Source organism: Pimephales promelas, chromosome 17 (assembly GCF_988280905.1).
Source record: "Pimephales promelas chromosome 17, fPimPro1.hap1.1, whole genome shotgun sequence".
NCBI lineage: Eukaryota > Metazoa > Chordata > Actinopteri > Cypriniformes > Leuciscidae > Pimephales > Pimephales promelas.
This window is the reverse complement of record NC_142785.1, coordinates 23,866,990-23,885,097: the sequence shown is the minus strand read 5'-3', so window position 1 is coordinate 23,885,097 and position 18,108 is coordinate 23,866,990. Positions and strand designations below refer to the sequence as shown.

The 18,108-nt window shown below is 37.1% G+C and overlaps 1 protein-coding gene across 1 annotated transcript in view; it reads left to right on the top strand.

Moving 5' to 3' along the window:
- atrnl1b (attractin like 1b) overlaps window positions 1–18,108 on the top strand; it is a 101,399-nt gene that overhangs the window by 68,433 nt on the left and 14,858 nt on the right. Inside the window, exon 27 of the mRNA XM_039664951.2 lies at window positions 13,187–13,294. Within this exon, the coding sequence (XP_039520885.2) occupies window positions 13,187–13,294 (108 nt within the window). The remainder of the gene's footprint in view (window positions 1–13,186; window positions 13,295–18,108) is intronic.

Below are 18,108 nucleotides of genomic sequence, written 5' to 3'. Positions count from 1 at the left end.
ACGTTTGGATGAAACAGGCTTTGTTCCAGAAATAGTTTTTTTGCTGGTGTTTTTGGCCAGGCTGACCTGTCTGTAGGAGCACATTTGATAGGTTATGCTGTGCATACCAGTGCTAGAGTAGCTCTGTCCCATTTTTAGGAGAACGGATGACAGATGTCTGCACTAAATGTCAGTGTAGAGCAGGAGGAATGACTTCTGTAAAAAAGACGGCGGGGGCATTGACATTTCACAGTGCAAAGCCATACTTGTAGTCATATAGTATGCATGCATAAAAACTTTGGTCACACTTTATTTCGATAGTCCACTTTAGACATTCCTCCAACTATAAGTAACCTTTTAACTACATGTCAACTAACTCTCATTAGAGTATTAGTAGGCTGTAGTACACTGGTAAGTAATGGTTTGGTGTTAGGGTTCGGGTTAGGAGAATAAGTTGACTTGTAGTTGGCAAGTTACTTAATGTCTTTTGGGGGACCAAGTATTAGCAGATATTAAGCAGACAGTCTACTGATACTCTAATGACTGAGAGTCGACATGTAGTTGCAAAATTACTTATAGTTAGTGGAATGTCTAATGTGGACAATCAAAATAAAGTGTTACCAAAACGGTAATACAAGAGTGTTTCTTTAAATGTACATCTTTGTCCATGATATAGTCATTTTTAAGTCAGTTGATTGCTAGGTTTTCAATTATTAGTTTTGGTAAGCATTATAATACAGCAACAACAATGCAATTCATGTAAAGGATTCAATTTAAATGTCAGCAAGTAAAAACTTCCAGGTCTGCAGCAGTGATGAGGGTCAAGTAACGTCCACACCAGATGAGCTAGTAATGTGGGTGGTGGAGCATAAAACATAGTACATTTTGCCCAAGATAGTGATTGCATGCCATTTTTCTGTATTTTGAGTGAACAATGAGTGAATTTTTATTTCGGTAGGATTGAGGGTAGTATGACCCCGCTTTAGGCTTTTAACAGGCAGTTTTTCTGTCAAAAGCATTGGCCACAAATGGGGCTTTTACAGCATGACCATTATGAACAACATGTCTAGAATGTTTGTGTGCCCTTTAGAGACGCATATACAGCACACACACACACACACACACACACACACACACATACATACACACACACACACACACACACACACACACACACACATACATATATATATATATTAGTGCTGTCAAACGATTAAAATATTTAATCGCGATTAATCACATTATAGGGATAGTTCACTTTGAAATTAATTTTTGATATGTTTTAGCTTACCTCAAGGACATCCAAGATGTAGGTGTCTTTGTTTCCATAGCATTTTCAATTTTGACAATTTTTGGTCAAACCGTTGTTGTATGTCAGTCATATAATGCAGGTCTATGGAGCCCACCTCAAAGAGCATGCACAGAGAAGTCAAAATTAAACATGAATTAATGACTCGTGAATGTGAGTACACGCTGATGGCCTAAGACATGAAACGAGCGGTTTGTGTGAGAAAACAAACAGTATTTATATAGTTTTTACCTCTTGTTAACAGCCGTCGACCTGATCTGAATCAGATGTCCAACTGAACCAAACTGAACCGTCTACAGCGTGACGGCGGAAGTGACGCCGGAAGTACGTATGTACGTCACGCATTGTTTACACAGAGATTTCGGAAGTTTTACTTTTCACTAAACATATTTAGATATATCGAAATCGTCTTCCATTGCGACTTCCCGTATATCTAAATATGTTAAGTCTCATTTGGATCAAATAATCTCTCACACAATGTAAAACTGTGCATCAATAAAAGGGTAAAAGAAATACTGACGAGGTCCTAATATTGACAAGGGGGCGGAGAATTCGCATCAGCTGTCTGTGTGTGTGTGTGTGTGCTTGGCCATCATCAAGTGGTATTTCAGACTGGACGTGCTGCGATGATAGCTCAGTTCACAACAACAAAACACACAGATCACCTTGGTCATCTCAATGGGACCATTTTCCATTCAGAATCTTATTGGCATCCATTTCGGTGTCTCACGCTCGTCATCCACTCAAAACGTAACGTTAGCCTACTATCTGGCCAGCTCGCAAGCCCAACCGAGTGTGTGCGGCGTGCCTGTTGTTTTGTTTCCGGTCTAGCTAGATCCGCTTGCACTATACACGACGAAGCAACAAAACGTCCTTCCACGGCAAAAGCCATTGAAATTAATGGGTTTCAGAGCGCAGCACATACCGCGTCCTGTTGCAAAAGCATGTGAACAAAACGACAGTTAACTGTTATTGACTGTTTAACTGTTAATCGTGCGATTAGGACAAAAAGACTGTTAATCGCGCGATAAACAAATTGACGCCGTTAAAATGGGTTTGCTTTGCATTAACGCCGTTAATAACGTTTTTAACTGACAGCCCTAATATATATATGTACTATGTGTGTGTGTCAAATGTTATGATAATTGTTACCGTAGTTACTGTCATCTGGGAGTAGTTGGTTATTGAACACTTTTGAAATATGCAAATGTAGCAAAGTTAGACATTGTGGGAAGGAGGTGGCAGGAACCGGTAAAAATTTAAAGACTTTAATAACGTAAAATAACCAAACAACAAAATGATAGAAAATTCAGCAGGCTCACAGATGACTGCTGTCACATATAACAAAACACAACATAAAATCCAGGATCTTCACCGTCATCGCTCCTCCTTTTATACTTCTGCTCCTCCGTGAGAGATGCGAGACTGGTGCGTTGTGCAGGTGTCTCTCATTATCAATCCCGCCTCACCTATTCGTCCTGCTCGCCACAGCAAATATTTTAAAAGCCATCCAAAATTGTGGTGTTTAAACCAGAGTAATTGTGAAGGATTTGCACAGTAGTGTTAAAAAATAAAAATTACACCTATATGACTTTGATGACCTTGAGGTGACTGTTGATATCTGCATCTATGTTGGGCTGCTATAGACGGGAAACAATTATGTAGCCAGTATTATATTTCAGGTCTGCTGAGTGCGTGCTTTGGTTTTTCTGGTAGTATCCATTATTATGAAAAATGGAGAAGTTATGATACAACTTTTTATCTCTGCGATAGGGCCATGTGTTATAAAGAAGGGTTTCACTTTTCAAGGGCATCAGCAAACTTCAGGCAAAGGAAACCAAGAGTTTTATCCTTTTTAATGTTAATTAAAGGTCATATCAGCCCCAATATAAAACCAGTCTGGCTGGCCCACAGCCCGAGATGTGGTTTTAACAGTGTGCAACCAAGTGAAGAGAAACGCCACTATTGGTCTGCAGGATGGTGGCTGTACTCTTTATCTAATGTTGAGTTTAATGATCATTCATTAATAATGATTGTTTGGTGGGTTATAGAAATAGCATGTCAGTGATATAACAATTGGCTTTTAACTATAGATATTTTAAAAGCTAGACGTCATCAGCTATGCTATAATTAAACTGAGCCTTATTACTTAGCTTAATGAATGAGGTAGAATCCTGTGTGACACAAATTGGTCAGGAAAGGACACATTATGCAGAGAGAGAGAGGGAAAGCGAGATGGAATCAGGGCAGCATGGATGCATCAGCTCCTTCGTCAGTCTTGCAGAAAAGCAGTTCTGATCAGTCTGCAAAAAAAAAAAAAAAAAAAGAAATTCTCCCCATAATGAGTCTTGCAAACGGCCGCAACCATTTGTGACTCTGAATACAGAGGCACTGCATCCACTTCATTCATCACCCGCTTTAACCTTTGGTCTATGACAAATACTCACCCTCACTTTTCAAGTTCAGCTGTGGTACTTTCACAGAATTTGTTAAATCACAAGTTGACACAAACCAATGTGTGCAAATGATGCATGAATTGCTCAGAAAGATGTAGCAGTGTTCGCTGAAATAGTGGACCAATGCAGAGTCTAAAGTTGAACTGTTGAATTAATGATATCAAAGCAAAGACTTGCAAATCAGTGATCTGCAACTGAATACTAAATATGTTTTCAACGTTTAGTTAAATCTGATGTTCTTGCCTGTTGTCTGTAGCTGGATCTTTTCAGGTAAATTTAATCTTTGCCAGTCCAGAAAATGGACTTTTTAAGTAGAAGTATTGACAGGTGACCAGTGCAGCAAGTACCATATTGGACTGATATAATCATGTTTTCTGGACCTGGTTAGAACTCTGGCTGCAGTGTTTTAGACAAACTCCAGCTTGCTTATGGAGACAATCAGGGATCCAGGTCACAAAGTTATGAATGCATGAACTGCATCAAGAGAGATTCTGTGACTTGGGTGTTTCTGGGGTGGAAAAGGCAGTGAGGTGCTCAGTGGGAATTCAAAATTCCTTTAGGGAAGTACAAACTCACAATTTTTAGGGATAGGGTCGAAATGCAGCATGTTTCAATCATGTATGTCATTTGAGATACAGCAAAATTTTTTTGCACATTTCCAATTTTCATTCTCTTTCATCTTTTCAGTGAGGAACGTAATTGGTGCTCTATTAAAGTGGATTATAAAATTCAATAAATGCTTAGTTTCTAATAAACTACTGTCTACTGTGCTGGACGGATACATTTTATTCTCTATGAGTCTGATAATGTATTCTAATCTGGCTTTTTCACAGGGATTACATATAGACCTTATGTAGTGCCACCCCTTTTCAGCTCTGCTCTTGTGCTAATTACTCTTTGACAGCAATGCCATAGAAGTATACAGAACTACTGCAAAAACAAACTTGGCTGTGTGCTTGTTTCTCTGTCACATAAATTCTATAGCTGGAAACTGAAAACATCCAAGTTGTTTTTCCTCCAACTTGACTCTAAACACATTTTCTCTTAAGAGAGGCTGTTATAGTACACTACCCACGTTTTACTCTACTAACATCTTTTAGAGCTGCATGGTTAATCGTTAAAAGATAAGTGATCTTGATTCAAACACCCGCACAATCTCATTCCTAATGGCAATGATTCGCCTGTCTATTAAACCTTTGGCACTGGAACATTTTAATTCTGCGTTTGTCCTGCCGCTGACCTAGAGAGAGCCGTAATGTATAGGTATAAAACAACTTCTCAAACAGTCTTTTCAATTTCTTGAAAAGAAACAGTTTTGTTATTTCTTTATTACAAATATTCATATTATAACAGAAGTACTGGGTTTAAAAGTTTATAGTTTGGATATAAACATATCCATAGCGATCAAAATAGAGCAAATCACCTTTTGAAAGTAATTTGCCACTTAAAGGGACACCATGCAGTTTTTGTTAGCTTAACTGAACAGCTTCTGAGTTATTGAAATGGTTATATGACTTTTTTCGAGTTGAATGATGGCTGTCTCATTATCATGGGGATAATAGTTGGATCTATGTATTTAATTACATGAAAATTCTCACCACTAACAACATGTATTAGATCTCATTAAACGACAAATTAAACACAATGTACTATTGTATACTATGTAACTGCTGTGCGTGAGTGGTATTTACGACAGTAACGTTGAATACAAGTACCCCACAGCGACTCTAGGGGTCGCTGTTTGACAAAAACCGAATTGCTGCATGGTGTTCCTTTTAAAGATTCTATCGATTACATAGTTACGCAACCAGTTGGCAAGTGGCGACATGACTATTCGAAATGTATTTGTCATTGAATCATTAGGTGTGTATGACTTTAGGCAGTGCTCCGCAGAGCGATTGGTGTATTATGCCAAAGTACTGCAAGAGCAGACGGCTCAGTAACAGAAAATTAATTTTTGAGCGGTGAGCCTCCTAAGCCCATTTCTGAATAAAGGACCAGTCACTGATTGAATGTAATTGAACGCCCCTGATCTACATATTTGGTAAAAATTACAGATCAATGTCCATCTGAATTCAGAGCCAATGAGAGTGACATATCCTTTGAGCAATCAATCCAAAGGAGGTCTTTGTGGAATAACCAATTTGAGTCATTTCATAATCTATATTCTGAAGAGCCAATGAGGTCATTGATGTTCCTGAACTAGGCCACATGGGTCTACAATGCAGGAGTGTTTTGAAATGGATTGCCTTAATTGTACCCTTTAACATGAGCAAAGCATCAGGGGAAAGCATTATAGGCTTGGCTGGAGACATTTGTGAATTGTCAGTCCATGCATTAGTATCGGTATGCTTTGACAAGTCATTTTTACAAGGTCCTTTTGTTCCCAGTTTAAAAACTTTTCTTTCTGTGTCGTTTGTCTGGACAAATTTCCCTGCTTTGTTCAAGGCCTCATTTCCTGTTGTGATCAGCTGTATTTTGCTGCATTTGAGTTGCTTAATTTACATAATTTTTCAAATTGAGTTATTGCAAGTTAGGCGCCAACAAATCTTTGCTAGTCTGAATGCATTCACTCATGCTAGGCTTGTTGATTGAGTACATAATTGCAATTAATTGTTAACATAATTAATTGCTTTTTATGTATAATAGTTCTTTTTGATCAGCTAAGTATCCACAGCACTTTAAATTTGACGGTGAATTTTCTCCATCAACTGAACACTTGGGTGGCTCCTCATTCCCTTGGTCATGCCAGTGTAGGGACAATGTAAGATCATAATGTATTATATAAAATAAACATCTTTCTATATGTAAGTCTTTTTCCCTAAGGAAGTTATCTGGATAATATCACAAGCAATTATTTATTGTGCATGTGCATACATTTGTATGCATCCACATTGTCATGGTGTGGTTGCAGCAAGATGAATAAAAGCAGGATCTAATTGTAGCAGTTTACTCAATTTAACAACAAAAAATAAAATAAATCAAAATAACAGAAACTCAGGAGTTCAGAATATGTATATAAACGGAGGAAACAGAAAGGGAAACATAAAATTGAATGGAAAAACAAGCTAAGCATTCATAAACAAGTCCAACTCATACTCAGACATAACATGACACCAATACAGGCATACTAACTTATATTAAGGGAAATAATTATTAATAATTGTATGTGTTTTTGTAAGCTTAGCCTTAAAGGGTTAATTCACCCCAAAATGAAAATTCTGTCAGTATTTACTCACCCTCATGTTGTTCCAACCCCGTAAGACCTTCGTTCATCTTCGGAACACAAATTAAGATATTTAAGATATTAAGATCGCTCCTGCATACAGTCCATAGGCTTCTTGAGGGACTGGCTCTTGCTGTCCTCGAAAAGTCATTAAAGACATCGTTAAAATAGTCCAAGTGACTACAGGGGCTCAATCTTAAGTTTATCAAACGACGAGAACACTTTTGTGCGCAAAAAAACAACAAAAATAACGACTTTATTTCAACTATTCGTTTATTTCTCCCTCTGCACGAGTCAGGATACTAGTTTAATAGCGTAAGCTTCTGTTATTGTACGTCACACGCATCACACACACATGACCAGCGTCGGCCAATAGTGAGCCTACGTGTGACGTAGCTCTACGCAATCACACTACGTTAACTGACTTACAGGCTTATGGAGAAGGAAGTGATTAGTTGAAATAAAGTCGTTATTTTTGTTGTTTTTTTGCGCACAAAAGTGTTCTCGTCGTTTGATAAACTTAAGATTGAGCCCCTGTAGTCACTTGGACTATTTTAACGATGTCTTTAATGACTTTTCGAGGACAGCAAGAGCCAGTCCCTCAAGAAGCCTATGGACTGTATGCAGGAGTGATCTTAATATCTTAAATATCTTAATTTGTGTTCCGAAGATGAACGAAGGTCTTACGGGGTTTGGAACAACATGAGGGTGAGTAAATACTGACAGAATTTTCATTTTGGGGTGAACTAACCCTTTAACTATGACCCAGAATGGTGGTTCTTTTATATTTCTGAAGTGTCTCATCAGGGTGGTATGGGTTTTATTTATTTTTTTCAGGAATGAAAAAAAAAAAAGTCCATTAGATTTTCGTATTTGGCCAAAATGGATTTGAGAGTTTTAGCTCTTGTTTAATGTCTAACAGGAAAGTGCTATAAAGCAGGTTTAACACGAAGCCTATGGTAAAAATCGATGAACAATCAATCTCAATTTCACATCAGTGAGGTTTTCACTGTACTACCCTGGGGCAAGTTTTAAAGAGCATTTCAAAGAATAATAAAACAAATTTGACCTTAACTCTAAGTTTGTTTGTGTGCCTTCCTGTGTTCAGCTTGGTTTATAGGATCAAGCAAAACATTGCAAATGTAGGTCTGGATTTAAAAAAAACAGAACTGAAATGTGTCATAGTTGAAAAGGGCAGCTGCATCCTCGAGTGTTTGGGGCATGGATGCATCTATGTATATCTCAGTGATGGACCGGCTTTGTCTTGCATAATTGTTATGGCGATACCAGTGATGTAGTAAAGGCAGTGGGCCTGATGAATAATAGCAGGTGATGGAGAGAGATGGATAAATTGCAGATGGTGCTTTTTGGCTGTCAGCAAAGCCAGCCTGTTTTCTGAGAGAAGATCTATTAGCGCAAATGAGAGCATGCCACAGCTCTCTCCCTTTTTGCCATGCTCTCTCACGCCATCTCCCTTTTGCTCTCTCCCTGTCATGCTTTGTCATTTTATTTTCTCAGTTCCTCTCCTCACTCTCTCTCACCCATACCTGTACAAACACGCGCTATAAGGGGATAAAAGAAAGCAAATAGCTTCAAATCAATATTTAAATGAAGATATAATTAATGGACTCATAAATGTGTAGATGTTTCACCCCCAGGAAGGTGCAAATGTCATCCGTGTTGATGAAAGTGCAGCTTTACAATGAAATCAACAAGTTCGGCAGGCAGAATTAACTCTTTCCAGCCCTTTTCATCCTGCTATTTTATGACTGTATCAATAAGTTAACAAGAGATTGATTTCAATCCTCTATATAATCTCTGTCCCACATGGCACACTTGGCTTTTCACACTTGAAATAGTTAACTAAACCCCAGTAAACAGAATCTGGGTTATCTTGCTTCACGTTTTACACTGCTCAAAATTGATCCTGGGTTAACAATTAACCCTGGATATCCATACGCTGACATTTATCAGTTTAAACCCTGGGTTAATGTTCTTCTTTGCATATTTGTGTTGTCCGTGTCATTGATCAGATGAACGCAGCACGTGACCTGTGTACACAAAAGTTTAAGCGTTGCACATCCTCGCATTGCCGACTGTACTATTGACTTTACTCTGAATGAACATTTCGGACTATAAAGGTATGAATGAGGTATGAAACGGCCTCTTCTTCACTCAAATTGTCTCAGTTTCTGTCATAAACACTAATTTTACTGTTTATATGCAGTGCGCAGTGTTTCTGTGATGGTCCAAAGACTAGCACACAAATCTGAGTAGGCATCACAATTGGTTGCCTGTTGCTACATTCTAACACAGCATCGTTTCACAGTTGATGCGGGGTTAACACAGCTCCAGTGCAGGGTTTCAACCTCTAATGTGCACCTTTACTAAGCCCACAATGTAGCAGGACTTCTACCCAACAAAGCGCCATTGTGTGTTTGGGACAGGGCCAAAGATTTTAGATGCAGCTCACTTTTTTTATTGTGTATACTTGCTTCCATAGTCTGATAATGCAATAAACATTTTTGCTTGTAATGTTTAATGTGTTCATAATGATTCACAATAAAAGGCTAATCAACACAAACACGCGTTATATTTATATATGTATTATTATTACTCTTAATTTTATTATTATCATCATCATCATATTTGGTTTGTAAACAATTTTCCGAGTTAGAACAAATTGAAGTAAATACAGGATGAAAAGTGTGTTTTTTTCCTCTCCACATTTGATTATAAAGCTTAGACTCATGTACTTTGGATGTACAGTATAAATCAGAGTGCATTTTGGGCATTAAGTGTGAACTACAATTTAAATGAACTTGCACACCAATGGCTTTACCCCATATATAGTTCCCTGCTCTATACCGACTGATTTTGAACGTTTAGTTCACTTTTAAAGCTAGCATACCTCTCTTGTATCTCTCCTTTTATCACACACACACATTTAGTTATGCAGGTTGGTGTCACTAATGTTTCGCAGAGATGATCAGATCGTATTGTCAAGAGAAACCCTGACGTGAGGAGTGTGCTCAGCTCTGATAATTTCATTATAAACGTGGTCGCGGTGGGATCAGCCATAACAGTCCTCAAGTGGTGATTAATAGAAAAGATAATGAGTGATTAATTACCATGGTGCCATCAGGGCCCATTTATGCGGAAGTCATTGAAGAGACCTCTTTGTGTCGGTCTTGAAGAGACACCCCCACAGAGACAGCACTGTCGGTCTGATATGTGCACCGTCAAGGACGTCGCAACCTCCCTGCATTTTTTGTTTGTCGTGGATACAGGGAGAAGTTGAGTCGGTGAATTTCTGAGGTTGAAGTGACTTTCAGATGGAAAGAAGAACATTGACTTATTGTGTTCGGTGACATGGTGTTAAAACACTAGGGAACTTATTTATCTGAATGCTTTTTTTAACAGACTGTTGATATTTCATTATACATTTATTTTTTTGCATATGTCAGATTACTTATTTTAATTCTAGAATCGTTTAGAAGCACTCTCCTTCATGGTAATTTTTGTGGATGAATTTTCAGGATTTGTTGAAGTGGTTGAGAGGAATTTAGTGAAGCTTTGAACTCTGATATGTGTTGCCATTGTTAGATTTGTTGTATTAGCATGTAGAAAGCTTGCAGGAGAAGACCGAGTAGTACAGTACATGTCTACATACATACTGAAGGTGTTTATTGTGCACTTCGGTTCATTGAGTGCAAAGCTTCTTAGTTTCCCTCCTTTTAACCATAAGTCACTTTTGAGTACTATAATTAAGGCACTTAAAGGCCCAAGTACCAGCATTTTCCATTTTACATGTTCTTTTTGTAGTGAATTATATATAAAGTGAAGTACTGCTATTTACCACTACATTTTTATCTCCATTATCTTTTTAACTTTTTTTTAATCTCCACTGTTTTTTTTTTTTTTTTTACTTTTTTTATTTAAGATAACCATTTTCAGTGTCCCTGCTGAATTAAAAAAAATTGCTTTGTGGTTCCAGCTAATAGTTTTTTTTATGTTAACAAAAGCATTGCTGAAAACACAGGTAATGCTCAATAGAGATAGTTACACTACCGTTCAAAAGTTTGGGGTGCTTTATGTTTTGAATTCGATTTGCTCACCAAGGCTGCGTTTGTTTGATGAAAAATACAGTAAAAACAGTAATATTGTTATTAATAGTAATATAATACTATTGATTTATTCTCTCAATTTTCAGCAGCCATTACTCCAGTCTTCAGTGTCACATTGATTCTTCAGAAATCTTTCTAATGCTGATTTGGTACTCAATAAACATTTCTAAATATTATCAATGTTGAAACTGTTGCATTTGTTTTTTGTTGAAAACATGATTTTTTTTTTATTTTTATTTTTTTCAGGATTCATTGAATAGAAAGTTCAAAAGAACACCATTTATTTCAAATGTAAATCTTTTTCTTAAAGACATTATAAAGGTTTTACTGTCACTTTTAATCATTTTAATGTGCCCTTGCTTAATAAAACATACCGACCCCAAACTTTTTCTTTTTTTTCGCATTTGTCACCAGTGATGATTCAGTTTTAATAGTTTTCATAAATTTTTACTAAAGTAGTAACCTATTATTAGTTTTTCATCTGCAGAACCCTCTACTATCTGAAATTACGTGGTTGCCTTTTGTGCAGGGCAATGAAGTGAATTTTCTGCTGTTCGATTTCCTAATATGAAATCCACTTACATCCAAATGTGTGTGTGGACACCGGCATGTTTGTCAGGACGTGGACATGGTGCAGAATTGCTGTGAAACCAGGCAAGTGACAGTACCTCAGCAGTTGTCTTTCGTCTCCGTTATGTGGAGCAATTAGAGTTTAAAACTGCACGCTTTCCTTTGTCACAAATCCAATAGCAATCATCCTCGTCCTTGGTACCCAAATCAGCCCACATTTAGATATTGATTGACTGCTGCTGAGGACCACACTCCGTTTTTTGTGTGTGTGTATGTTTTCACTATTGATTATCCAGCGATGATGGAGGCATCACCTGCATCTCTGAGAGAAGCTGATTTGGAGTGTTCACTTAAGTAAAATGTCTTTCAAAGTTTGTCTCCAGGGCAAAAGCTTTCTCTCTAATTGTTTTCTACATACCTGCTAAAGTGTTGTTCATTATTGTTTGATGTTATTGTTGGTAATGAAAAGCAGGGATTTGAAGTCTTATTAGGATGCCTATTGAATCTTTCTCTGATAAAGTATGTTAATTGTTCTCAGTGGAATTCTCTATTATGAAGGCAACTGGCATAATACTGTGTGATTGAACACTCTGTATTGCAGTGTATTGATCTTTTGTACCCGTGTCACCCGCAAATACTCATGAATGCTCACTCTCTTTCACTCAGTGACATCTACACATTCTGATTACAGATGAGAAGTTGGTATTGATGGATATAATGATGTCACCTTGAAAAGTACTTCTGACTTTGTGTCATCTCCTGTATGCACAAGCAAGGAAAATTGTGCACCATGTGCGCATGATAGATAAACTATGTCCATCAAAGAGACAAAATAAGCAGTTATGGATGGGATTTTGCATTAAGGTTGTGAATCCTGCTTTTAGGGCAGTCAGCGAGTCAGTTGCATGGAGAAATTACAGGGAATGCATCATTAATTAAACTCCACCACTGGAATACTGATGCTCTCGCAATCAATGGCAGCATAATTGCTTGTCATGCATGTTGTGGCAAGAGAAATTTCCTTTCAATCTTTGCAGACATTTGATTAGCCAGGTCCTCCAAACTTTTTTATATGGAACAAATGAATTATTCAACCACCTGTTTCTGCCTGTGCTGGAAAACAGCCAGTGTGCTGTCAATGGCCTCTCTCTCTTTCTCTACTTTATTCTGCTTTGCACTTTCGCCTCTTGCATTTTGGTAAACTTTTTCCTTCTTATCATCTCAAACACATCAGAATCCCTGCATACTGCCTCACACGAGTGAGTGTGTTTAAGTGTGTTTCTGTGTGTCCAGAGGTGCTTTTAGTTTTCCTTCTCTCAATAAATGTGTCACTTACTGTAACTTTCTCTGAGTGTCAATTATAATGTCAATTATGCTGTCAGTCACCACTTTTAGCCCTAAATCAAAGATTTTGACAAAGGAAACTGACAACTCAGATATGTTTGAAACTCTACAATTTATGTACAGATATTTACTAATGTCTAATACATTTCTTCCCTCTTTCTTTTATCTCTTACAGCAACTGATGAGAGAAAGGCAGCAGATGGCCAGTCGCCCTTTTGCATCGGTTGCGGTGACACTGGATGTTGGCTCAACTCAAGTAGAACTGCTTCAGGGTGGAATCGAGGTTAGTTTGACCTTTGAACTTGGTATCCACCCAAATAGGTTTTAATCTATACGAAATTGCAGTGTACAGTTAGTATACATGCAACAAAAATAGCTCTGCATATACATAATGACATACAATTCAGGTACATTGTTAATATTGTGATTATCTATTAAATCCAGGCAATTTGTTGATGAAACATTGATTACAATGAATACAAAATGAAATTCACCTTAATAAAAGGCTTTGTGCTTTATGTTTGATGTCTCTGTGAAAGTTCACAGAGCAGCAATCTTTCATTGCCGCTTTCAAAGCGGTCGCGTCCGTAACGGGGAACTGTCACGTAACATAAATGCGTACTTGAAAAATTTATATTTTATGTTCTATATACATACATCTCATGCTCTGAGAGCCAACCCTTCTTTATCTGGTGGGTAGGATTCGTTTTTGTACTTTTCCACCTCAAAGTTAAGGTTTTTTTTGTTTTTTGTTTTTTCATGTCTGTTATGAATGTGTATTTCCCTCATATTAAACTTAAAACACATGACTGATATTTTTCTAATGTCTCGACTCCTTTATTAAAGGGATGGTTCACCCAAAAATGAAAATTCTGTCAGTATTTACTCACCCTCATGTTGTTCCAACCCCGTAAGACCTTCGTTCATCTTCGGAACGCAAATTAAGATATTTTTGATGAAATCTGAGCTGGATCACTCCTCCATACTAGTCCATAGGCTTCTTGAGGAATTGAAACTTGCCGGCCTCATAAAGTTATTAAAGACATCGTTAAAATAGTCCAAGTGACTTCAGTGGCTCAATCTTAACTTTATCAATCAATGAGAAGACTTTATGTGCGCAAAAACAAACAAAAATAACGACTTTATTTCAACTATTCACTTCCTTCTCTGTGGGCCTCTAGTCAGTTAACATAGTGTGATTGCATAGAGCTACGTCACACGTAGGCTCACTATTGGCCAACGCTGGTCATGTGCGTGATGCGTGTGATGTACAATAACAGAAGCTTACGTTATTAAACTAGTAACCTGACTCGAGGTAGAGAGAGAAGTAAATGAATAGTTGAAATAAAGTCATTATTTTTGTTTGTTTTTGCGCAAAAAAAGTGTTCTCGTCGTTTGATAAACTTAAGATTGAGCCACTGTAGTCACTTGGACTATTTTAACGATGTCTTTAATAACTTTTTGAGGTCGGCAAGTTTCAATCCCTCAAGAAGCCTATGGGCTAGTATGCAGGAGTGATCCAGCTGTCAGATTTCATAAAAAATATCTTAATTTGTGTTCCGAAGATGAACGAAGGTCTACGGGGTTGGAACAACAAGAACAACAAGAGGGAGAGTAAATACTGACAGAATTTTCATTTTTGAGTGAACTAACCCTTTAAGGGAGTATAGATAAACAGACGTTTCAATATATTGGTCTTACATTGGTACAGTGCAATTCGGCTAGGTATACACCTGTGCTAAAATATCAAGGTGAAAGTCATTATAGCTTGTGTAGTATAGACCCAGCTCCCTACCCAAATTTGAGAATAGATTAACAGCTATATATTTTTTTTTATCGCCCGATAAGAGTCTTGCGTTAATATATATATATATATATATATATATATATATGTATATATATATATATATATACTTTGTATATACATATTATATATGTATACAGTATATATAACATATTTATATGATATTACATATTTATATCACATAAATATTACATATTTATATGTATTTGTGTATGTACCTAACCTGTAAAATCAACTTAACGAGGTTTAGAATCTAAGTAATAAGCAGTGCCAGGCAGAAACTGTTTGCAGTTTGACAGCTCTAATTTAAGAGCATCGGGATTCATGGTTGTTACACAACAGACACGCGCACAGACCTGTGAGCGCAGATGTACCTGCTGCAAAGCAGAGACGTTGAAAACTCACGTCCAGCAGCACTTGATGTGCCTCTCCAGAATCCATTAGTGTAGAGTGGAGTGGTGCTCAGTGAGCATTATGGGCTGTGGGAGGACACGCCACAAATGAAGAGAGCAGAAAACAACATACTCGTCAATCCTCCAGCTGAACGCTGTTCAACATAGATCTTTTTAAACAAACTTACTTCAGCTTCACTCTTATCAGCATATGGCTCTCATTTACAGGGACATCAGCGTTGTGAAAAGAGCCACTTAATTCCAGTAAAAGCCAGCTGTTGAGAGAAGAAGTTTTTGTGAACAGAATTTGTTTTAATAGTCAACATTTTGACTTCACATCGTACAGTAACTGCTAGGGCTGGGGAAAAAAACTATTCGATTTAAAAATCGAGTTGGTTGGTCAAATCGATTAATATTTTCAAAAAATCGATTTTTTTTTTTCTATTTTTTTGTCCCCCTCGTCAGTAGGGCTGCAACAAATGATTATTTTGATAATCGATTAATAGAACGATTAATCGACTAATCGTCTATTTTTTTTGCCGGCTAATCATTAAGTTTGGAACAATTATTTAGTGTGTTTCAGTGTTCAGCAGTTTGGGGACAACAGTCAACACGAAACTCTCTCTAAGATGTTACTATTGAAACTCTCTCTAAGATGTTACTATTATTATACTTGATCTATGTCTATGGTTTCACATAAAACAACTGTATATTGCTGGACTTTATTGCTCTAACTAAATCATATTACTTTCTACCGGGTGTCTGTTAAATCGCAACTCTAGAGTAGAGTCGGAGCGCTATAATTGTTCTTCACGTGGACAGTAACAGAAATTTAAAACTGTTAAAATAAAAGGCTCAATAAACTATTGCATAGATAGATACTGTATAATACACTACGCATCAGTATTATTTCCTTTGTGCTTTGGACTTTTCGATGCAGGCTCGACGCGCTGTGACTCTGTGTGGCTTCAAGCGCATCATTCAGGGCTCGGGATGTGCATAAGCGCTGTGTGCTGCACTGTATTGAGCCTTTCATAATCATATAGGCCTACTTTTGCGCAATGAAAGATTATTAATAGCCTTTCTTGTTCTGTCCTATCTATCATATGTATCTCAACAGCTGTGCTATACATTTAAAACATGTCTCAATTATATAGTAGACTAGGCTATATAATAATTGATCTTCATTTTTGTTATTTTGTTTTTCATGAATGTATTTTCCAACAATACAAAGAGCAATGTGTAACATTTTACAAGATTTAGTGCTCTTATTTGATCCCCACTAATTTTTTTTTTCAGTAAATGTTCAGATTTTACACAATTATTGTGCACTTGTGATTTTTCTAAACTAAATTTTACTGCTGAATTATCCACTAATCTAGTTTATAATATAATTTTTGTCATAGATCATGATTATATATTTTTTGGATTTGTTATTTTTTCTTTATAGTGAAGTTGTCTGTATTACGTAGGTTGTGTTTAACATACAAATCGTAAATCGAGTTTTTTATTAAAAAATCGCCCAGCTCTACCAACCGCATATGCAGTATTTTGTTTTTCTTATAGCATATTGTATGGTAAGAGTTTGCAACATGCTGTTCATTTTTTAAAAGGCTGTTGTTTCTCATCACTTTTTAAGTTCTGTCACCTTTGTAGTAGAAGGGGAGATACCCTTTGATACCGGATTTCTGTTGTTCTCTTCTCAGCCTCTCGAAGGCTTAATTTCGACCAGCGCAAATCTCCCAAGCAGTTGCCACAAACAGAGTCTCAAGAGACCCGTTATGAGCAGGCCCGCCACCTTTCAGAGCTGCCTGTTTTAACTTTCCTTCAAAGCTTTGATTGCAATAGCTTTTCAAGTGTGTATTCAAAATTAGCTAGGGAATATTTCAATGAAACTCAAAACAAAAGCTCAGTAACATTCTCTGCAGTTTTGTCCACAGTGGCTTTCTGAGATGTTCTTTTACATGCCACACTACAAATGTTTCAGTTTATTATTTCTATCTTATGGGACGACTTAATATGAAATCCTTAAACATATATTTAGGTTTAGTGTTATAGCATATGTGTCCCCTCACGTTGTTCTTCCTCAGCTTTCATCATGTGTTCAGTGATCAACATTGACACTTCTTGGAGTCTATTGAGGCAGATCCAGATGTTGGCCCCACTTTGCTAGGATCTGGCAGCAGCTGAAGGTGAAAGGAGGGAAATGAGAGCAATTCTGTTCTATAAAGGTTAATGAGACAGCATCTGGTGCTGTTGAATTGTTTAGCATAACCTGCTAATAAAAAAGAGGACAACCCAGACGGTTCAGCACAGTAATGTGTGTCTGTAGCTATGCTTCTGTCTGTAGATATCATAGATATCATAGCGTCGGTATAACAGATATAACACAGATATTACACAGAACTGTAATGTACAAAACTAAAATGTTATTTCGGTGAAAAACCATCAATTGTAAAGTGTCACAAAATTAATTCTTGGAATGTAAATTTACCTGTTTTTTTTTGTTGTTTTTTTTTTAACTTTAAATTATAAGAGGACTTGTTCTTTTTGACTTCAAAAAACTAAATTTAACGGTATTTTACAGTAAAATTTCATGAAATGTCCCATTTATGTCCTCATTTATATTTATTTCAGTTTTTCCTCCATATTACAGTTAACCAATTAACAGATTTTCACCGTAGCATTTTTAGTTAGATATATGATGACAGGAAATGCTGCGCTCTGGAATCTCAACAGGGTCAGTTTGTGTCTGCTACAGGTCGTGTTAAGACTGCTCTGTCTGTGCGTATGGCTAAGGGTGTAAATCGGAGCCTTAAGGCCAATTTATACTTCTGCGTAGGGTGCGCGCAGTAGGTACGGCGTAGCATACGCACAGACGCGTCCCATACCGCGTACCCT